This window comes from Sciurus carolinensis, chromosome 1 (genome assembly GCF_902686445.1).
Source record: "Sciurus carolinensis chromosome 1, mSciCar1.2, whole genome shotgun sequence".
In the NCBI taxonomy this organism is placed as follows: domain Eukaryota; kingdom Metazoa; phylum Chordata; class Mammalia; order Rodentia; family Sciuridae; genus Sciurus; species Sciurus carolinensis.
Window position 1 is genome coordinate 146,280,380 of NC_062213.1, and position 24,595 is coordinate 146,304,974.

Here is a 24,595-nt window from a genome sequence, read left to right on the forward strand (position 1 = left end):
TGCTGGAATTACAGGCCTGCACCACTATATCCATCCTGGAAAAAACTGTTAGCCTCCAGGTCTACCCCATCTCCATCCTGGCAATAATTTACCAGGTCTTCCTAAAAGGCAACTAATTAGCCACTGCCGGCCTAACCCTTTCCAGCTTAAAATGATACAATCAATATGTAAAGTTGCCATGACTGATATAAGAAGAGTATACATAGTAGTAAAATTTATTTCACTAGAGACAATTAACCAATGAACACTAGTGATACAAGTATCTGATTTTACTTCATATTGCTCCTGATAACCACCAGTGGAGCAAATGTGATTATTATGCCAGTTTTATCTCTAAAGTATAAAGTACAAAGATCACATGAATGTAAAAAAACAAAACAAGGACTCCAATCCTGGCTCCAGGATACCGAATCGTCTCAGGTGATGAGAAATCACATGAACATCTATAATGTACTCAGCAGTATCAAGAGAAAGAAGGAAGAACACTGGTTTGGTGAATGATGCTGAATGATGGTTAGGAAGCCAAAAGGGCAGTGGGTAAGGGACAGAGGGAGGGAAAAGGAGAAGTCTGAGAAAAAGAGGGGAAAGTTGTTTAAAACCAGACTGACTGCAGTAGCATGCCAAGGTGGGAAGGAGGAAGAGAAGGCATTGTTGAAGAACACACCTTTGTAGCTCCTCCTGTGGTGGTGAACCAGAGACCTGAGCTCCCTGCGTCCAATGGGACACACTTCCACATGAACAAGCATTACAATTGTAAATTATATACATTTTCTCCCTATATAAAAAACTCTTTGGTCACTGGAATTACTAGAGTATTACATTAGGAAAACAGGCTCAAAAGTCAGACTTCTTAGATTCATAATCCTGGCACTGAAACACACCATTATGACATTAGGGAAGTTACTAAAGGTCTCTGTGCCTCAGTTTCCTTTTTTTGCAAAGATTAGATACTAACCCTAAAGGGGTATTAAGAATAAAGATATTATAAAGCTAAATAGTACCTAGTTCTTTAATAAATGTTAGTTTTCAATAAATACTAAGTGTCAACAAATATTAGTTATTATGATCATCATCATAACTATAAATCCACACCCCTTAAATTAGCACACAAAACCCACCAGTGTTTAGTCCCACCTTCCCTCAAACACCATCTATGACTCGCTTGCAGTTCACCCCGGCCACCCTCTCTGGCCTCCCTGCTTTTGTTCCTCCAGTGCCCTCCATCAGGACACTTTCCCACTTCTCTGCCAGGATAATTCCCCAGAGATTCTGACTCCTCTTAACTTGATCAGAACTTTACTGGTGCTCCTGAAGCCACATTGCCTCTATCTGAGCCCCAGTAACACTGTGGTGATTGTCCAGGAAGAAAAATAACTTTTTTCCCTCAATCCCCATGAGTTCTTTATTGGGGTAGACCCTAGGGGGTGACAAAAGACTAACAAGAAAAAGACAAACAAGTTTATTCACACAGAGAATTTACATCAAACTGCATGGAAGAAACCTCCATGAAAAGTAACTGGAAGTGGTGACTTAGCACTCTGGAATCATGCAGCATCTTCTGCAAAGAACAATAAATTCATAGAAAAATGACAGGACAAAAGAATGCAGTTTTCAGTTTCTAAGGGTAAGAAACTGTGGGAAGGTAAATATATGGGAGGAAACTAATGGAATGGGGTTTGTTTGCAGATTCCTTTAGTGCTGTATCTAGGTTAATGAGATCTAGAGTTGTCTCCAGGAAAGAATTTATGTGCTGTCTTTAGGCAGAAAAGTGGGGAGATAGAACTTTTCCTCCATTTGTTGCTTCTTCATTACCTTCAGCTCGAAAATAATTTTTATGCCAAAGACACCTGTTTTACAGTGACAATGCCTGTTTTGCTTCTCTGTCTTAAACTTTTGAGCTCTCGTTCTGGCTAGCCTCTGCCTCTTCCCAGAAAGTTCCCGAGACATGCGGAGGGATGGAATTTGGGCAGTTTCAGGCTCTAGATACAGGACACAGAAGTACAATTTTTGCCAAAGTGATAGAAATCTTCATCTACCTTTCTGTTCCCTTTACTGCAATCCACACGACTAAAGAGCATCTTCTCATAAAACAGTCCATAAAACCATATGTGGTAATTAAGTGTCACCAGTCTGCAGTACACACAGCTAAGCCGTGCTGCGTGGTTGCCTGCCTTCCTTATGCATTGGGGCTTGCTTCCTTTTCATGTCCCCCCATTACAGTTGTTCAAAACAAATACATTACAGTGTTTCCCATTGATTCCCATCTTTTTCTAAGCTATGATTTTTCACACAGTACTTGCCGATTTTCAAATCTTTACTGCTGCTGTCTTACAAACCTAATTGGAAAATTGTATGTATGCACACAATGAAGCCCAAAACTAAAATAATTAATCAAAGGGTCAAACCACCTGCCTCCAAAGACAGTCCTCAAGGAGCAGCAGCTGCAGGGACCTTGTTTTCAGAATATGAGGACATGGAGCAGAAGGACACAATGGGAAAGAGGACACACTTGAGACCAGGCACTCTGGCTCTGAATTTCAGCTGCTGCACACCATTCAGTGACCTTGGACAACTGGCCGAGGCAGGACTGGTGACAATCTGTAGGACCTTGTGCAAAATAAAATGCAAAGCCATGGTTCTAACTTAAAAAAGGAATTTTAAGGCAGAAATTACAGAATATTATACCAAGTGTGACCACTTCTAAGCACAGGGTCTTGTGGGATTCCAGAGTATATGCCACCTCACCCCTCACCTTAGTCTCCTCCCCTGTCAAATAGACACCAAAATAGCACCCATCTCAAAGGGCTGCTGGGAGGATCAGATTATAAAGTCCCGTCAAAACTGTTTACTAAAGTTTTTGAGGTGTAACTCAGGGTGGAGTACTTGCTAGTATGTGCCAAGGCCTTAGGTTCAACCCTAGCCTAGAAGAAAAAGCACCTGGTGTATATTAAAAAATGTTAACTTTGTCCATTATCACTTTTTGAAAGTCAACCTATGAAACAGAATAAATAAAGCATTAATATTCAATTACAAAATAATTCTTTACTTTACCAAGGAATTAGCCCTAAGATCCTATAAGTAGCAAACTTCCTTTTTTAACCCTGAGTTTATAAAAGATGGATTCCTGTGCCTCTTACTAAAAAAGAACATATCAGGCAAAACAAAGTATGACTCTAATCAAAGCAGCAAACCCAGGAAAGAAAGATGGGCTTCAGACAAGATGGTCTAAGAGATGTTTTTATTTCTGGTTTATAAGGAGAGGATCTCTCTCTCTCTCTCTGTTCATATACATGCCATTCTAGCCTATCTGTAGGATGGTCTTAAGTCTTTGATGGGGCTGGGGTTAATAGATTAAGTTTTGGAGTCAATCAGAATTGAATTAGATTCTCTGGTTCTAGACCCCCCAACTCTTTGACCTCAGACAATTAACTTCTACACATGTGCATTTCCTCATTAACTATCCAAACTCACAAAGGTAACTGAAAACAGTTTCACAGGGTTCTCATAAGCTTTAACTGCTAAGTGCAATGCTTAGCTCAAGGTCTGGCACATACTACTGCTCATAAATAGTTGTCTTAAGGGCAATAATGTGGAACCATGCCCTAAGTCAGTATTGGGATACAAAGAGTAAGCATTAAATGCACAATGAACCAGTAATACCCTACTCACCTCAAATGGCAGCCTAAGATACCAAGCATGGACTATTCAACCATATGAGAAAGAACCTCAACTGTCCATCAAGAATCCAAGTATAAAAGATCACTTCCAAACTTGGGATTGCTCTGACCAAATGAAAACTTCAACACCTGTATCAATACCTCCATTTGTCAAGAATGTTATACTCTTTACTAGTACTTTCAAACAGATGGATGTATTTAGTTACCCTCACTTTTCAGATGAAACATTCTCACTGAACGTTAGTCACGCAGACTTTGATCTGGGGCCAATGTAAGACTTCAGCCCAGCTCTTTCATTTCAAGAAGCTTGTGCCTTAAATGTGCCTGACTGCACTGTACCCAGGTGCCACTGCCATGCTTTAACTTATAACTTTCTGGTGGAAATTATGCCTGTGTTATCACTAAGGCAGCCATAATTACACCACTAATTTCCAAATACAAAAGAGAATAAGTAGGGACAACCCAAGGTCTCTGAGCATTCTAAAAAGACAATAAGACAACAGGATATTCTACTGCCCAACTCAATGGATCTCCCACAATTTACTCGCTGTGCTTAAAATGTCTCAAAAGCATATGCATTTCATTACCTATAATATCAAGGTCAAGCTCAATCTACCCCACCTCTCCCTAGAGTCCAGACTAAGCTCCAGCCAAACAGAAGTACCCACTGTTTTCCACAAATGTCATGTTTTAGATTCAAGAGCTGAAAAGTTCCCAGAATAGTTAGACTAGAGATAATGAGAAGTTGAGTGCTTCAGAGGAGACTAGGAGTGAAATAAGGTGTCATGTGGGCCTGTGGTCATGATGAAAAGAATATAATTTATTCCAAATGAAAAGGAAAGAAAATGACCAATGAAGAGAGGAAATGAGATAATTGAATCTGCAGTTTTTAAAAGTTCCTTCTGGGTACTGTGCTAAGAACAGATACAAGAGCGACCAGCTAAGAAGAGGAAACTGTGATGGGGGAGACCAGCATATGAATAATGCACAGCCATCCCACCTAGTTAGTATGAACGTGCTCATACCTATCCACCAAGATTCTGTTCAAGTAACTGGTTATTGGTGAAACTGACCAGAATTGAGCTAATTGTTAAATAAACTACTTTCCTGGGAAACCAGCTAAGTAGAGGAATGGGGTCAGGGAGAAAAGTGGGGAGGGGAAGGAAAGATCCTGGGGAATGAAATTGACCAAATTATATTAAGTGCATGTACAGTGAATACCATGTAACAATGAATACCACTATATGTATTATTATAATGTCTCAATAATAAAAAAAGTATCTCCTCACATGTAATCCAGTTTGAAAGTTCTCTGAGTCAAAAAATTCAAGACATTCCTTGATTTTTTAATATTCAGTTTAACTTGGATCAAAATTATTTCCATAAGCTGCTTCAACATATACTAATGTTGAGTTCATTTCAGTAATTCTGCAGGATTCCCATTCCCTCTCTACAATAGCAAAGTGTTAAAAGCAAGGTATTTTGAGTCAGATAGATCTGAACTAGGTTCCCTGGCTGTACTGCCACTTAACTGGCAGAATTACATAGATTTCCTGAACCTCGGTTTCTACGTTGTAAAATGAGGATACATGTACCTCAAAGGGATGCTGTAACATTTTGCCCACATAATATAAGATGATTAGTTCACCTATCATAGTAACTGACCAATAAATAGTAGCTGCTGCAAAGACAGTAATATTGTTCTCGTAAGCCAAGGCTCAAAGACAGTTGCTAGACAAATAACGACTCTCAGGTCAGAAGAAATAATAGCCCAAGAAATAATGTTGAATCTTAAATTTCCCTTCATTAAATAGAAAATTCAAAAATTTGAACAAAAACTAATAACTTACTTGTATAAAATGTTTAAGTTCATTTTATTTTGGCTTGCCCAATTTGATCCATATAACTCCAAACTTTTCCACAAACAAGCACACTTAGATCTTTGGCACATTTCAATTGTTAGTGTTCTGTTTGAAATTCTGCTTATGTAATCACTGTAGTAAAATCATAATTGAGATAAGTAATTTCAAAATACAAAGAACAATGACCAGAGTCAACCCAAGGACTCTGAGTACTTGAAATGACAATAGAGTATTCTCTTCTACTCAGCACCTCCACTGATTTAATGTTCTGCTTAAAAACCATCAGTCTTTCCCCATGGCTAGGGGACAAATCTCCAGTTCTTCACAGAATCCACATGGTCCTTTGGGATCTGGTCTCAACTATATTATCTCTTTCAGTTCTCAAAATCAGTTCCAACCAGTCACAATTTTTCACTTTCCCAAAATGTCTTGTTCCTTCATGCCACCTTGATTTTGCATATGATATTTTATTTGCTTGAAATTAATTCATTCCATCATTCCCTTGTTTGTTGACTACACTGTGCTAGATGATAGATACAGAGTGATACAGAAGACAGTTATGAACACTGCCCTTTAAGTTTTGGAGCTGACAGGCAAACAAATATGCATGTATTCACATATTATGAAAATGCTATGGACACTAATAAACAGGGAAGTGTTTCAGGAGTACAAAGAAGAGATCTATTTCAGTAGCATAATCAGCAAAGGCAGTAAACTACATTTGGGGACTTCAAAGGTGGGAAAAAATAGGCTGAAGAAGAAGCTGAGGGCAAGGACAGCAAGCAGGAAGGAATCTGATAGAGCCCAGGAACTAGTGGAATGAAAACAGGCAGGGGACCAAGGTACAGGAGAGTTCTCAAGACTAAGTGAGAACAAGATCATGAGCAGTGTGCACCCATGAAGGAATTCAGATTTTTCAAAAGTGAAATAGAAAGGAACCAAAAGATTTAAACAAGGAACTACCATGATCTGATTTACTTCTAAAAGATCATTCTGGCTGTTCTGTGGTATTACATGGGGGGATAAGTGATGAAAGGAAGGAAGAAGAGGGAGGCAGGAGGAGCAGAAAAACTGCCTGGTATGCCCTGCCCATTCAGAACGATGGGCTCAAGTTCAAACTACATCACTTTGCACTACCTTTGCAAGGAAATTAATTCTGCCAGGTCTAATATGCCCCTGGTGCATCTTCCTATACGTGATCTAATTTGAAAGTCTTCGAAGACATTTGCTGTTATTGTTGGGTAATAGGGATTAAATCCAGGGTGCTTTACAACCACTGAGCCACATCCCCAGATCTATTTATTTATTTATTTTTAATTTTGAGACAGGGTCTCACTAAGTTGCTTATATCCTCACTAGGTTGCTGAGGCTGGCTTTGAACTTGGGATCCTCCTGCCTTAGCCTCCCAAACAACTGAGATTACAGGCACGTACTACCAACCCTGACTGTTGTTATAACTCACTTACCATGGAACCCTGAGCAAAACACTTGTGAGTTTTCTCTAAGCCTCAGTTGTCTCACAGAAAAAATAGACATGACAAATATACTTATCTAATAGACTGTTGAATATGAAAGGAAATCGTGTATATAGCTTAACTTAGTACCTGCCAAGTAATGGGTGTCCAGAAAATGTTTGCTGTTATTTTTTAATTAAAGTTATTACTATTGTGGAAAAGTTGAAAATAGGTTTTTCTGTGTATGAACTTAAAATTATACTCTATTAAAGGTATTTTATGATAGCCAAATTCCTGGATTCTAATCCGAGCACGTCTTTTCTAGTAGCAGGAGGTAATGTCTGTCTTGGCCCCTCTTTTACTGGGAAGCCAACCTCTCTAAGCTTCAATTCCCTCATCTGTATAGGAATTTATGATAGTACCAATCTTAAACATTTGTAAGAATTAAATGAACTAATGCACAATTATAAAGCCCCAACAACAAATACATGTAAGTACTCAGCAAATGATACCAGTACTAGTATCACTCATACAGGCCATAATACCCTTAAAAAGGAATCAGATCTTCTGCTAGTCTTTCATCTCCATTCTTTCTACCTCTCCTCCAGGTAGTGAATTCTAAGTGCCTGATAAACTTCCTTTTCACACACTTACCTTCCTAAAGATAAGTTGGGGCGGGCAGAGCTCAAACACAGACCCTGTTGACCCACGTATCTGAAAGAATATATAGCAAATTTGAGTTGTTCTGATAGAGAAATCTAGAGTTGTATATGGTCTGGATATCATAAGATTTTAATATCCTGGGTCAAATACAGGTCATAAGAAAAAAAAATCTTTAAGTTACCAACAAGTTAGAAAGCACATGCAGAAATCTTGGCTCAAATCCAGACATCAACCAGGCTGCTGAGATTAAGCAGCATGGCAGAATTAAACAGACATGAAACCAGCCAAAGAACAAATAATTAAGTAACATAAACCAAGGTAGGTGAGAGAGGTTCTCAAACTCCCAGACGAAATAAAAATCAATAAAGCTACAACCTTATAGCAGCAATGGTTCAAGCTCTTGCTGCCTCTGGGGAATGGATTTTCTCCTAAAAATAGGGAGGGAGGAAGGAAGGCGACAGGGTTTTGAAGGTCAGCAATAACAGAGCAAACACAAGTAGTAGTAAAGTCAGCCTCCAGGCCACAGTATAGGTATGAGAGATGACACCCGCAGGCTGTCACAAACACCAAGCCAATAACTTTATACCAGGCATAGAATAATGCACATTTCCCAGAGAAGATTTCCTAATGGGATGACTTCCTAGCACTCTGCAGGAAGGCTTTACCTATCTGTTTACAGAGTTCTACAAGCTCTGGGGCTCAGATGATGGCTCTTTAAGCTAATTAATGATCCCTGGGATGCCAGTATTAGAAAGGGGCGTGGAAGCCTGCAATGAAAGGGGAAAATCAGAAAAATGGCTGCACAACAGAGAGAGGCATAGAAACAGAGAACCAGGATAAAGCAAGGGGGAAAACTTTACAGATCTTTCTCCTTCTTGACAGTAATAGGAGCTTAAAGAAAGAGATTAAATCAGAAGTTTCCACTGTTCTTTGTTACTTATTAAAATCCCAAACAAAGCTATGAATTGTTAACATGGAAAAAAAAAATAGGTATCATCTCTCCTCAGTCTTCACTCTCCCCATTCCCAATCCCTAGATAATGACTTTTTAAATATGAGACTGACTGGGGCAATAATTAAGATAGTGAACTCTAGCACTAGGGCATTAACTTTTATGACTACAGCCAGCACAAGTTAACTACAGAAGCTGTTTCCTGAACCCCCAATCTTTTCTGTTAGCCAGAAGAGAAATGCGGGGGGGCGGGGGTAGCACAGAATGAGATTTAACACGCTGTCAGCAGGAACCAAATTCCTTCATTTATAAATCATTATAAACTGATTTTCCAGAAATGCACAAGTGATACCACCAGTGAGGGGTTAATTTCTGTCCCAGCCACTTGCTGTTGGGCACAAAGACACAATCTTTTCAATACGCATGTGATGTGAGCCCCAGAGAATCAGAAAGCTGGCAATTTAAAAAGAACAATTTTAAAACAACAATCGTTTAAAATAAAATGATTACATTGTCTCAAATGTTGACTGGGAAGTATAGGACTGAAATTTCTAAATTGACCTAAATTTATAGTCAATTTCTTCTGGATGATGCATAGGTTCAATTTCCTGCTTGTAGCTTCCATAACTCAACAACTATCTTTTGAGCAGCATGTAGTATGGTAGGACTACCAAAAGTATGGCCCACAGGTAGGCATCGTCCCCACCACTTAGGGACCTGTTAGAAATGCAAATTCTTGGGTCCCACACTAGACAAATGGAAGGAGAAATTCTGGGAGTGGGTCCTAGCAATCTCTAGTGTAATAAGCCCTTGGGGATTCCTGATGCAGTTGAAATAGAACAATGCTATGGTCAGCACACCTCTTAGGAGCACAGACTTTTGGTCTGAATTCCAGTTCCACTATGTGACTTTGTTACTTGTCCTCTCTAAGCTTCAGTCTCTTCTTCATACAGAATACTTGGTTTATGTTCAGTATATATCCCTAACACTCATGGCACAAAGCACCAGGACTAATGCTCGCCATCTATGGGACACCCACACTGACCTTGACCCTGGCTCTCAGAACAGGGTTGGCAAACTTGATCTGTAAAGAGTAGCCTGGGCTTTGCAGGCCATATGGTCCCCATCTTAACTTCTCAACTCTGTCACTGTGGCAGAAAGCAGACATAGACATTGGGAAATCAATAAATGTAGCTATGTTCCAATAAAATTATTTATGAATATTGAAATTTGAATTTCATATAATAATATGTCATGGGATTTCATTCATTGTGTGTGTGTGGGGGTGTGAGTGTGTTGCCCCAGGGGCTTTAGTGTGCTGACCCTGATCTGGTACTCTCATTCAAGTAAAGTTATGGAGTTGTAGGAACCAGGGCTTTCTCATCTGTCAAGTGAAAGTTATACTGCCTATCTGAAGGTTTGTTGTGAGAAAAAATATCTTTAAACTATCTGGTAAACTGCCTGACACAGAGAAGGCACTCAGCAAATGGCACCCACTGTCATTATTATAATGAAGAGAAAGAAAGAAAGAAAGAAAGAAAGAAAGAAAGAAAGAAAGAAAGAAAGAAAGAAAGAAAGGGGAAAGAAAGAAAAAAGGAAGGAAGGAAGGAACCTGCTAACACTGTAATATAGGAAAAGTGTTGGAGCAGGACAGAAATACAATGCAAAAGGGTAAGTAAAACAGCTGTATGTTTACAAATCTATTTGCTCTAAGCACCATTGGAAATGCATCTATTAACATATTGCTGAATTTATATGCATATAAATAAGCAGTGAAAAATAAGCAAAATATACAAAGGAACTTCAAACACCTTACTCTCTGGACTTAAAAGAAGATGTGGTTTATTTTAGACATCTAAATTGCTCCCATATGGGCACTACCCTCCTGGAGCAATGAAACAACTCCAATAAAAGTGCATAAGTCCATCACTCACCTCAAAGCCTCCAGGAGTTCACACCACCACACTGAGACCAAAGAGCCAACTCACACATCCCACACTGCAGCTCCCCAGGGAGAATTCACAGCTGCACAACATCTGGGAATGGGGGAATTGGGAACCGGATATGGAGAAACCTAGGACTTCATCCTTAGATGAGATTCTGAGGGCTCATCAAAAGCTGAAATATGTCCCAGGGTCAGGCACTCATTATGTGCTCATTATTTGCCTTCTTTTATTTGCCAAGAGTCTAACCAACAGGTGTGTCCTCCCCTTCTGATCCCAACCCAGTGGGCAATACTTCCCCCATCCCCTCACACTACTCCCATTATCTCTGAGTTCAGCAGGCTCTTCTGATGGTGAGGAGGAATACCTGCATGCATGCCCTTCAATACAACAGTCGCTAACCATATGTGGCTACTGAGCACTGAAGTCCAGCTGGTACAACTAAGGAACCACCATTTTTATTTAGTTTCATTTTAATTAATTTATATTCAAAAACTGATGCTCCAGTCAGTCTTTGGAGCAGGTTTAAACATGTGGGGAGCATGAATATGTGAATCTACTTTTCATTTAAAATTAGTAAAATCTAAACACCGATCAAGTAATTCTGATAAAAATTTAGCATCTGAATTGAGAATATGTTATAATTGTACATGGCACACCAAATTTTGAAGACCTCTTATGAAAAAGGGAATATGAACATTTAATTATAATTTTTTTGGACATGCTGGGTTAGAAAAAATACACTAGTAAAGTAATTCTACATGTTTCTTTTTTTTTTTTTTTTCAATGTGGCTCTTAGAAAAACATGGCTGCATAAGTGCTACATTAGATTTCTGTTAGCTCTACTTCAGAACATTAAATAAACTTATCACTCACCTCTATCATAAAGCTGGAATCAGACACAGAGTCTGTTCCGTTCTGACCTTTGCACCTCATGGTCTTCTCACTGCTGATGCCCTAGAGAACAGTCCCTCTCTTCTCAGATACAGTTTTCCCTGACTGATAGGGCAAACCTTCACTGAAAGACTTTCATGTTCTTTGAGCCCAGCCACTGTTAGGGCCAACCAGTGATACCAAGAATGGTAACTCAACCCCACTCTCCACAAGTGTCTTTCCCACTTGTCCCAAGGAGAGGAATCACACCAAAACTCATTTGCTCATTCAAGTTCTTAAAATCTAACATGAACTCCAGGAACAGCTTTTAATCCCAGATCATGACTCATATTCAACTCTGGATGAACAAATTATACTTCCAATTTCTTTGTGATCATGATCTTCTAAGAGTAAGATTTCAAATACAGTTTTTACAACTAGCCAAGGAAGTTTTTATTTTGTGTCTGATGAATGCACAGTTAATAAGTTCACTAAGAAACAAAATAGCCTTTGAAATTAGAAAGAAGTATTTACCAGAAAAGGATTTTACATGCAACAGTTTTAAAATCTGAGTAAATATTAAGAAATGAGACTATGAATGTGGATGTATATTTATATTTACTGTGTATACACACAGACAGTTTTTACACAAATACCCCAGGACAGGGTACCTCTTTGGTTGCCCATTACTCTCTTTAGGAGTTAACTTCTCCCCGACTCTCCCAAGGACCAGATGTTGTAGACCCCCACCCCTCCACATCCCACAGGAAATGAAAAAGTGGCTGGAGATACAGAGTGTGGGACAAAGGATCTCTCAAAGAATGTTACCTACCCCGAGGCTGCTGTTTATTGAAGTCTCCTGAAATCCTGGGTCAAGGTCTCTGACTTAGTAACATTAAGTTTGTTTAAAATCAGAACCAGAGCCCACTTTCAAGTTTTGAACTAAAAGAGAAAGCAATAGTGAAAGTACTGATAATCCCTTCCCCTCGCCCACCTTCCTACTGACAAACCTTTAGAGAGCTGCTAACAAGGAGCTGAATTAACCAATTTGAAGTTTAGTGCCTCTTCCTTCACCAGCTTGGGTAGAGGTGCTAATTGGCAGTAAAATGCATAAAAGGTGTACATCAGAATGGTTGGAGAATGGGTCTGGATAATCCATAACCTGAATAATGAGTCTTTTAATAATCAAGAGCAAACTGCAGCTTTTGGTAATGGGATCCTGGTAGTACTTGTAAATCTACTCTCTTCAATTAGGGGAAATGCCTTCTACCACTTATCCCTAAAGCCAGGAAACAAAAAAAAAAGAACTCATCCAGCCCCCAGCCCTCAGGCACCAGTGTGTCGTAAGTTTGCACAAACAGATAGAAATTTTCCTCCTGAAGAGGAGATTTCATACTTTCAGAAGTCATTTGTAGGTTTCCCCTATTCTCCTCTGATCTAAACCCCTTCTTTCTCCCACTGGTCCCAATATAGATTTTATTGATTCCAACTGTTTTCATTATTAATAATGTTACTAATAACATGTCATTTCCACTACATATGTGTACAAGCACAACCTGATTTGCAAAATGTATACACAAGCACTCTCTCTTTTGGTCAACATTACCTCAGGGACAGATTCAGTTAAAGGGCCAGAAGTTAACACAATCTGTTGGCTTCTTTAAGAAAATAAATATAAAGTTATAATTACAAAAGTGCTAGGGCCTCTTCCCAGAGCCCTGGAGGGGCCCTGACTTAAATCCAACTCTGTTCTTCCCCCTCCCTCCCGCCTCCCCTTCCCTTGCCTCCACGCCCACCTCCAAATTGACAGCACATGTGGGTTCTTCAGGCAGGGCATTCATGTGACTTACCCAGAGTCAAGGGGCTATTATTCAGTGTTAGACACAGAATTAAAACCTTCTCATGCCATAGTCTCTCTGGCCCCTTTATAGTTCCCCTTGTCACAAAGAAAACTCAGAGGAACAAATAAAAACAGCATAGCAAAAAGTGACCCCTGCCAGGAGGTTGTTAGGAAGCTGTCTAGACTGTGCATTGCCCAGAGTGAAAGATAGTGAAATAAACTCAAAGGCCCTACCAGCATTCGCTTCACCAACAATGAAGGGAGAAGACACCCTACATAACCACAGAAAGTCAATTTAACCTCACCTCCATCACTTACAGGACCTGGGACAAGTTACTTAGTTTTCCTAAACCTCAGTATTTTTATTTGTAGTAAGTTTCCTTAGCACAGGACCAAGTCTGAACACTCTAGCTGTTCAATAAATGGTAATCAACTCATTCAAAGCACTACTTTTATAGCCACTCACTCCCCAAAGTAAACTAATGTTCATGGCAACAACATCTCTTCAGTCACCAAAAGACTGGAAATTAGGCCAGGCAGCTACTGAGACTTCAGACGTCTTGAGCAGCAGTAAGAAACATCATCACGTCTACATAATCTAAAGTTCCCCCATTCTTCTCTAGATGGAAATGAGAGGGAGGCGGGGTACGAAAAATGGTGTAATGAGACAGACATCATTACCCTATGTACATGTATAATTACATGAATGGTATGAATCTACATCAAGTACAACCATTGACACAAAATGATGTACCCCATTGTGTATAATGAATCAAAATTCAGTCTGTAAAATATTTAAAAATAATTTAAAAATATATATATGTATATATATACATATATATGTATATGTATATGTATATATGTATAAATATATATGTATATATATATAAATATATGTGTTTATATATTTATATATATATAAAATACATATGTATATATATAAATATATATGTATAATATATATATTAAAAATATATATGTATATATATATATGACAAACAAAACATTTTTCTTTCTTTAAAAAATGAAATTTTAGGGCTGGGGTGGGGATCAGTGGTAGAGAGCCTGCGTTGCATGCAGGAAGCCCTGGGTTCAACCCCTGCTCTACAAAAATAAATAAATAAAAAATTTTAAAGATAATTAGAATAAAAGTGAAAATAAAGATGAAATTTAGTTTATAATTAAAGTGTACTTTGGCATCTTTCTGCAATACTTTTTCTCATCTGAGCTGGAATAAAAATTTGAGGAAAATCAATAAAGCCTGTTAACACCAGGGGGAAAAAAAAAAGGAAAGAAATGTCATCGCTGATGTATTAGACAAAGCACTTTGTCTTATCTACCTGCTGGGGTTGTCCAGAAGTTTCAGAGTTATAATCTGTGTACCTGCAAAGTCTGTGTAATGTTCCAGGATCAGGGAAGTTTTCAAATGCTCTGAGATCTCATAGTTTGCAAACCACACTCCTCCATGGTCATGAATGTTTGCTTTTTCTCTGATTTGTTCTTTTGATTGTATGTTTCTACTAATCTGGGAAATAAATGATCATGAGAAGAGTTACACCACTCCTACACTTAAGTCTTCCATCCAGTCCAGTTCTCTCTTCCTCTCCCACCAAATTTCAAATTGCCTACAAGGAGTGATAACAGATCTACAAGAAACACACTGAGAAGGAATTTAAGGAGCAAACTAATCGATAAACTCTAAATTGCTACTATCTCTTAAGGTTAAAAAAAAAAATCCATGCTATATCCATGAGGAATTTAGCTGTCTATTGAAGATCTCATGTTTGTAATTGGAGTTTCAAAAATAATTAACACTATTAATATATTTAACAAACATTTAGAGATCACTTACTGAGAGCCAGGCTAGTTCTTAGGGATATCAAGTTGGATAAGACAAGGCCTCTTCTCATTTGAGACTTATCTGATGAACTACCACCACCCACTCTTATACTCCCACACCACTAGATGTACCAGTACTTTGTATACTCTTAATTACTAGTTGAATTATTTGCTTTCCCACTGAGTCTCATTGACCTACTGAAGGCTCCTACCCCTATGCGTTTATAATCATAAGAGTTGGATGTGCAAACAGCTCATGGACAGTACAGATAATAACAGCTACCTCAGAGATAAAAGTTAATACCACAGGAGTACAGATGAAGCCTGCTAATCAGGGGAAGGCTTGACTACAGATGTGACACTGAACTAGGAGCTGAAAGATGAGTAGAACTTTTGTCATTGGTGGAAACTGATAGCAGAGGTACTTTTCTGCAGAGAAAACAGTGTATACAATATCAACTAATAGCTCATAATTATCAAGGACTTAATATACATCAGGTTCTTTCCTATAGAAATTAACTTTTATTCCTGGTAACTACCAGTTTTGTTCCCATTTCATAGCTAAGCAAATTGAGACTTAGTGAGTTTACTGCTAGAACACACTGGTCTATCCTGAGCCCAGGCTTCAAGTTCCTATGCTATACTACAAAAGCAAAGAGCTGTGAAGGGAAGAAATACAGTTAGACCTTTAAATAAGTGTCTGGAGCAGTAGGTGGTAAGGCCAGATACCTGGGTAGGGGCCAGACTCTGAAAGAACTTGAACCCATGCTAAACAGGTTTATCACTCAGGGGCTGGGCAGCCAAGATCAGCATTTAAGCCTAAAAAGGGCTTAGTTGACCTTGCATTATAACACAGTACTCTGAAACTGATAAGGAAGATGGGCACACTTGTTAAGAGCCTCAAGAAAAGAAGCTACTTCAAAAGTCAGACCAAATATGATGAGGCAAAGGGATTAAAGATGCAGAGGGAAGGGCAGATCTGAATGATTTTCCTGAGATAGAATTGATGCAATATGGTGAAGGATTAGATCTGGGGCAGGAGGAAAAAAAGTTAATGAGAAGACACTAAGTTCATAACTTGAGATCACAATTGATCCAATTTCCCATCAATCAGGATAAATAGCCAAGGACACATGACTGGAGAAAAGATAATAGTAGCTCAGTCATGCATCTACTGTATTATATTCTAACTGCTTCATGTTCATAATCCTCATCAACCTGGCAAAACTATAATCTTCTTTAAGGAAGATAATTCACAAGTATTTTGCATCCACATATCCACTCAATGTTCACTTCAGTAGCAAATAAAAATTCAATACAATTCATCAAATGTTTTTTAAATATCAAAACTATCAAGATATGGTGCTCAAAAAGTACTTGCTGACCAAATGTAGAAATCATAAAAGACAAGATACACACAGTTTTAATCACATAAAATTATAAGTGTCTACAACTTGCCACAGAAGAAAGACAAATGGCTAATATATATTTAAAAGATGTTCACTAATAATCAAACATATCCCCATGAGATCCCCTTGCACTCTCTCTTTGCTAGGGCAGCTGAAGACAATAGAAGCCAGTGGAGAACTCTGGAGTGCTAGGAGACATCAGTCATTTGGTGGAAAGAGACCAGCCCTTGTGTTGATTGTTCACTCTACAGCAGAGCTACCAGAGGAGTATGGCAAGAAATAAACCTACTGAGATTTGGAGTCTTTTGGTTTTGTTTTCTTCAGGATTATGAATATACAGATCACCTCACTTAATTACTACAATAACCCATTGTTAACCCCTACAATGACCCACCCATCATTGCCATTAAACTGAGGCATGAAATGAAAAACAAAAACATACCAAAAAACCCTGCTATGGTTCTACAATTAAGTGGTGAAAAGTGGTGAAGACATAATTAAAACCTATATTATTTTTGGCTTGAAGGCCCAAGTGATAAGAAGTGAATATGGGCCCCACAATTAAATTACTGAGGGGACCACCACTCTATTATGAGAGCCAGTCCTGAGCATGGACAGAATGGGCCCTTGGTGAGCACAATGCCTTGAGGGAACAATTCCATCCCATACAAGACCAATGTCAACAGCAACCACATGAGCTTCTCCTTTCAGTTAGTAAGAGATTAGTATTTTTTGAGTCATCATATACAGGCAAAATGATACTTCAATAGATATCTCCGTATCTTGGTTTTCTTACATATAAAAATGAATGGTAAAATCTACTTTGATAATTTTTTGAGAAAATTAAAATCTTCACCCACAGAATAAAATTGACATTGTCTCAAAAGTTATTTTTAAAACAAAAGCTCCATCACAATAAATCCTATTCAGCTCCAATATCATCAGTACAAACCCTGTCTTGACTACCCCTGACAACATCCGCTGCTCTCCTCCTCTATCTTCCATTATATTTCCAGAGACTGATGCCATTTTATTCTTCACATTATAACACAAGTAATCATTTGCTTTTCATCTCCCTTATATACTGTAAGCCACTTGAAAATGGGGTCAATGGTTTATATATTTTGTGATACGAAGGGAATTAGGACATGCCACTCAAAAATATGCTGCTTTGGAATACCGATTGAGCTGAAGGCAACGGAGAAAAAGCAGATGCAATGTCTCCCTGTCTACCAAAACAGAGCATGTAATTTCCCGTGACAGAAGTGTTTTCCCTGTATAAAGAGGAGGAGAACATTCTTATCATCAAAGGTGGAAGATCAACACTACGATAAATCTGTACAAACTTATTTTTAAGAAAGAAACTTATTTTCCATTAGTTTCCCTATATATTTCCCAATCTCTTTCCTACAATTTACCACTTCTATCTCCAAACCCCCTTTTACCTTTGTCTCTTCACAGCTCCATAGTTTATCATTTTTTGTTAAAATGGTGTATAAGTTATCAGCCTATTGTCTTCTTTGGGTCTTCATTTCTTATACATATGAAGACATCTCTGCACACATAAAAATATTAATATCAAATAAAAATTGTATGCTTTTCTTCTGTTAATCTTTTGTCAGTTTGATTATCAGGACCAGGCAAGGAAGCTAAGACAGTCTTTCCTCTTCCTTCCTTGCAGATACCAACACCTGTCTAGGGTCAGAATATAGCAGAAAATGTTTTATAGCAAGAAATAAAATTATTTTACCTTACTACTACCCTTTTAAGAAATTATTATGATTGTACACATACTACAACTTGGAAAAAGGAAGGCTCCAAGTTGAAAGTGACTGTCTAAAATCATAGCATGATGTCATGCTTGCACTGAACCAAGGTCTCTAGACTGAAACCTGTTCTCACCCCTCTACCATGTGCAGCCTTCAGAACAACAAGGGAAAAGGCCTATCACAGACCATCTAGACCATCAAACAGAAAGATAACTAACTGGTTGCCCAAAGACCATAAGTACTAAATGGTATTAGGACATCTTAGAGAGTCATCTGGGAAAGTACAGGGAACAGCTTTAAAGTATAAGGAAAGTTGGCAGACTTTCCTCAGTCTGAATCCAAGTTCACTGTCTTTAACCCTATGTGACCCTGGGCACATCTCCTGAACTCAGGACCCTCAGCTTCCTGATCTATAAAATGGAATTGAAAACAATACTTACCATTTCAGGTTTTTTTATGTAAGAATAAAAGAGTTATATGAAACACACTAAGGATATAGTACTAATTATAGTTGCTATATGTCAGGGAAAAATGGCACATATTAAATGTCTGTGCTACAAAGCACTTCTCCTAATTTCATCCCCACTAATGGGTGCTATTAGTTTGATCTTCTGTTAAGAAAACAGATTCTGAAGCCATTTTAGAAACTTGTCCAGGATCATCTAAGTTGCACACTAATGTCTTTCTGCATCCAAAGTCTTTGCTCTTTGCAATATCGGCATCCCAGATTAGTTTTGAGGAAAGAAAAAGAAGATCAGATATGCCCTAATACTTAAGGTCTACATGAGGTACAAGAAATAAAAGGTTAGATCTTTTAACATGATATGAATTACAGATTTTTGGAAAGAGTTGGGGGTGTAGCTCAGTGGTAGAGTACATGACTAGCATGTGTGAGTGGGTTCCATCCCCAGCAATTTGCTCAAAACAAAAAAGAACAATGTACAGAATTAGGTAGGGAACATACAAAAAGGGCAATAAATGTATGTTCCTTAATTTCCCCTTCAGCAAATAACATCAAATAATAGTAGAAATTATTATTGTTCATTTTTTTAGAGTCTTGAGGTTAAAGATCCTATATTAAAATGTCCACATACTATTTCCTCATGATTTTCCTACCATTTGTTATGTCCCAGAAAATGTTCTCAAACAAATGGAGGAAGTTCAGAAAAGTCACAGGAAATGTTTGATCTCCTTTACACCCAAGAAAGGGACACAAATTCTACTAGGTTACTTTCTTATTTGCATCATTAACACCAAGGCATGTTGGAAGATGATTCAGGTAGAACAGCAGTAGGTGATTCAAATCATCTAACAGAAAACCAACAACAAAAAAAGCCATTTCACACCGACACAACAAAAACCAAAACATTGTCTTTTGATATTGTTTGTTTTTCACACACAGCTTCCCCAAGCTGGGAACAAATAGGCCTTCACATTCTCCAGTCAAGGTCAAGGAAACCTTCATGCTGTGAATGTTTCAGAGTATGCAGTCAGGTTAGACACTTGTAGAAACAGTAGTGCAGAACAAATGGGGCAGGGATGGGGAGGGGGCACTTCCAATGGGATGGTGAGAAAGTTCTTCTTAAGGGAGCCCCCACACCAGTCCTTCCACCTGAAGCCACAAGGCTGTGAACACAGATAGACACTCAGCTCAGATGAAGAACCTAGACTTGGAGAAGGAACTCAACCAAAGAGAGGTGGCTGGGTGAACTTTTTGACAGGATGTAAAATCATTTGGTCCATTCAAATTTATGAGCCTATAGAAGTCCAAGGTCCTCTTCTAATTAATACATCTTCCTATGAACTTTTCCAAAGTAGAGCTAATGTCACAGAGGGCTAGCAGATTTCACAGAAAACTCATTCCTAAGGGACTATCTGTAAACCCAGAAGTTTTTGTCTTCGAGTGATCAAATGCTCAGTAGAACTCCCCTCGCTCTCCCTCCCCCCATTCCAAACGCTATGCCCCTCACCACCAACAACCCACGCCCAGGCACTCTTCTTCTGTCTGTGGCCCCTGAAAGGCCTCGGGCTCAACAGAGCTGCGGGATTCGCGGGAGAACCCCTCCTCTCTGCCATCCCCATTATTCGGCACACAGCCCTGTTCTCCCCTGGAGCCAACAGTCTGCAGCTCCTTCAATGCAGGCGCGAGCAGGCAGGAATGGTGGGAAAAGAAGCTGTGCCAGCTGCATGTTTCAGAATCTCCCTCCATATGCATTTGCCAAAGGAACAAAAAGAAAATCAACGCCAGGAAAAGACAACTGAGATGAGGATGCGGTGGGACCGCGGCTGACTCGGTGCCTTTTAGCAGCAAGGGGCTGGCCAACCACGCGTCCGAGCCACAGATCCGAGTCGTTACCTTCAGGATGCAGGCCATGGCGCTCCGCCGGCCCTCCTGCCACCGAGCAGCGGGCGCGCCTGGGTCAGGGGCAGTCCCGGAGGCAGGCTGGAGACTGGTACCGTGGCAGGACCACTCCAGCCCACATTCCCGCAGATCCAAATAAGGGGACCACGGCGCGAGCTGCGCGGCCGCAGGCCCCGCCCCCCGCGCCGCGGCCCCGCCCCCGGTCCTGTCCACTGGCCCGCGGCCCGCGCGGCCCCGCCCCCGGGTCACGTGCTGTCCCGGGCGCCGGCGCCGGCGGCCGCAGCCCTTGGTGCCTGCTACCTCTTTTCTTCTTTTTTCCGCGTAAACGTTCTGTGTGGATCAATGTATGCAAATTATGTTCTGCAGCAGGCAGGGATCTGGGTCCCTCTGGGAAGAGAAAGCGGCCTTTTCTTCTCTGTTCGATCTCCTCTCACACATCAGAGAACTCCTAACAGACATTTCACACTTTTATAAAAGTTAAATGGGTTTAGCATCGCCCCTCTGCAGGCTTTGGGCAGGGACATGAAAGGATTCTTCGAAGTAGCAACGGAAGTTTTCCCTGGGCTGCTAAAGAACAGAGGCTTCACTCTGCAAAACTTTTGTGATAGGCTTACCTAAAATTATGTGTTTGCTGTTGATCAGGGAGCGCAATATCTAGCAATGAAAAAAGTCACGAACCATACACTGGTACAGAGTGAGTGTGAGAGAGTGTGTGTGTGTAAACATATTTCTATATAGGATGTATACATACATAACATATGTGTGCAATATATAACATACGCCATTATTCTTTCCTGATACAAGCTTATGAAAAAAAGTTTTTATTCAAAAATACACACTATATACAGATTGTATATACATATATCTTGTATTACATAGGTATATATATATATATATATATATTGATTGATTGATTGTATATGAAGTGTGTATATATGTACATACACAGGACTTTGCTGTTCCCAGCAACAGGTTTAGGATTTTAAAGAAGTTTGTTACAACTTCATAACAAAATTAGATATAAGCTTTCTCCATAGGCTTGGAAATCCAGAAAGGTCCTTTTTCAAGTTTCCAAACTGAACTATAACTAAAACTAAGGAAAATATGGCAGGGCTACCTAAGAGCCAGGTGGTCAGGGAAAAGATGCTCCCAATCCTCTCTACTCCTTCTCAGTAGGTGCTTTTTGACAATAAAAAAGGAAAGTCAGATTCCCAAATCAGAGCCAGCGAATGGAAGCAGTTATTTCCACGAAGAAAGTAACATTGCATACAGAAGAGAGAGCATTCTGCATGTATACACAGATTTTACCACCTGATCTGTCAGAGAAATCTTAAAGTAGCTCAAAATATTTACCCCAAAGAAGTTTCCCTTGGAGAAACCCTGGTCAGTTTGCCCACATGGAGTTAGGAAAAGCACTGTGGGCTGGCAGTGACTGTGGCATCATGAGATTGGTTCACAAACCACCAGGCAGAAACCAGGTGTCCAAGGGATTTGGTAGTTTGTTGAGAACATTCAAAATCCTAAGAGAGCTGGAGGAACCACAGAAAAGAGGCAGGCTGGTCAAACTCGCTGCTCCCAGGGAAGCTCTTCTTTTCAGTCTCCCTGGGAAACCAAACTCTGCACTGCCAACCCTTCTTCCTGGCACTCCCTCTTCCTTGGAGATCAGGTGTATTTTCAGCAAGAACTTCTTCATTAGAACTGTATGTAACCTTTAAACTGTTGCTTTAGCTCATGGTCTTTAGCAGGCCAGGAAAACTCAATTATTTCATTCATTCATTCATCCATTCCTTTAGTAATTTAACAAACTTTTTTGAGTTACAACTAAATGGAGGAATGAACTTTTTTTTAAGTTATGACTAACTGGAGGAAAAATCTTTATTGAGTACTATCAGACCTGTCAGGGAGACGAGAAAGACTTTTATGCTCTCTAATATCATCCTAACTGTGAGCTCACAGTTAAGTGGACAGATAAAAGATTCATGAGAACACAACATGGTAAAGGACTTAGTCAAAGGAGAAGCAAAGGTCTAAGAAAGGAAGAGCAAGGGCAGAGCACAGCATTGTCTCTTCAGAAAGCCTACATATCTGGAAAGCAGCACATCAGACTCTAGGGAGCTTGACCAAGTTTCTTGACCCCTCATCATCCTTATCTTATATAATAGTATATACACACAATAGTATATCCTAATTAGAATAAATAAAATAATGTTTGTGAATGCATTCACTCAATTCCTGTCACTATAAGAACTTTTTAAAAATGGTAGTTCATTATCTAAAGAAGAAAACCTTCCACTAAAGATAGCTTCCGGGAGAAGCTGAATTGGATGACGACTACCATCCTTGGGTGTTTCAGAAGGGTGAATGATGATGCAGCAAACATTTAGCATTATGACTTGGGTATACCATGATGAGGACTAACTCTATCAGGCTTTCTCAAACTCCTACCAACCATGTCTACACTTCCCAAAATACAAATTTTTACTAACATCCAGAACTTATGCCCAAATATAGTTAGGAATAGAGGCACATTCATAAAAAATACAAAAACAAACTATAAATTCTAGAATAAATCTGGACTATAAATTTTACAAAATAGTATTAACAATCACTTTCAGATGGACCTCTCAAAAAAGCTTTTGGATAGGAATGAAAACAGGTTCTGAATCTACCTGGGAATGAAGGTGGGAGGGTAGGAGCATGTGGCCAGGTTATTTTTGTTTTAAAACAAGCCAAACTACAGGAATAGCATAGGCTAAACCATAGGTGTAGAATAAATTTTCAACTCTTAAATTGTGGAATTTAAAGCTAATAGATTTCTCCAAAAATAATAATAGTAAAATGAAAGAATGCTGCAGTTAGATGCAATGTCTCCTCGGACCCTCTAACATCTGTAAATGATGTCATGTGCAGCTGGTAAATGGGGGACCAGGGGCTTGAACCCAGGGACTTCTGGATCTGTCTTCTTTTTTTTTTTTTTTTTTTTTTTTGTACCAGGAATTGAACCCAGAGGCATTTAAACACGGAGCCACATCCTCAACCTTTTTAAATATTTTATTTAGAGACAGAGTCTCTCTGAGTTGCTTAGGATCTTGTTAAAAGTTGCTGAGGCTAGCCTTGAATTCACAATCCTCCTGCTTCAGCCTCTGGAGCAATTAGGATTATAGGGATTATAGGCGCACGCCCTACCATGCCCAGCTTGGGTCTGTCTTCTTCCAGTATGTTAGGAGGCCAGTCTCTACCATTTAGCACCCTTCAGATTTAGTCTGTTGTCCTAGATTTGGTCATAAGAACATTTAGGTAATATGTAATATTTCTAGGATACATACACAGATAGAAAACACAGGGTTAGTATGTAAGTATATGGAGGATAGGTGCACTCATATCTGAATGTGCATGATAGATAAACTTGTATTTTTCAACCCTTAGCCCCTGGGTTATACTTTAACAAAAACTCTGCACATTCTGGCTTGGTCTCCGGCCAACCAAACTGTTACCACCTTCTGCCCACGAGACTTTCTTCCCATGCAGGACTGTCACTGCTTTATCTTACCTACATGTGAGGTCTGCCACATAGTAACCTGCCTGCTCTTGCTTCCTTCATGGCGAGATCCTTGCAGACTGGCCCTATCCCTACATCAACCTCAAGGGCTCTTCTTGTCTTATCTTATCAGTGAGATCTCAACCTGCCTTAAGACTGAGACCTTATGAGTTATGACAAGTCATGGGCTAAATTTTGCTATTTAAATTCATTTTAGTTTCATTGTAAACATTCCCATTACCAAGTAATTCCCAGAGTTATAACATACAGTTCCCCGATAGAATTAAAATGCAGACTCCCATAACTTTTTCAATTTCATCCTGCACACATATTAATTTAATATATTTATATTCAACACAGTCATTTATTAAGGTTTTAATTGGATCTCAGTTTTTCCCATCTACAGATTTTAAAT

General features: G+C 39.3%; 1 protein-coding gene across 2 annotated transcripts in view; it reads right to left on the minus strand.

Annotated features, from left to right (window-relative positions):
* Positions 1-20,776, minus strand: part of St6galnac3 (ST6 N-acetylgalactosaminide alpha-2,6-sialyltransferase 3) — a 526,703-nt gene extending 505,927 nt beyond the window's left edge. For both annotated transcript variants that reach the window (XM_047534319.1, XM_047534401.1), the window contains exon 1: positions 20,637-20,776. In XM_047534319.1, coding sequence (XP_047390275.1) covers positions 20,637-20,654 — 18 coding nt within the window. In that variant the 5' untranslated portion in view covers positions 20,655-20,776. The remainder of the gene's footprint in view (positions 1-20,636) is intronic.
* Positions 20,777-24,595: the final 3,819 nt, after the last annotated feature.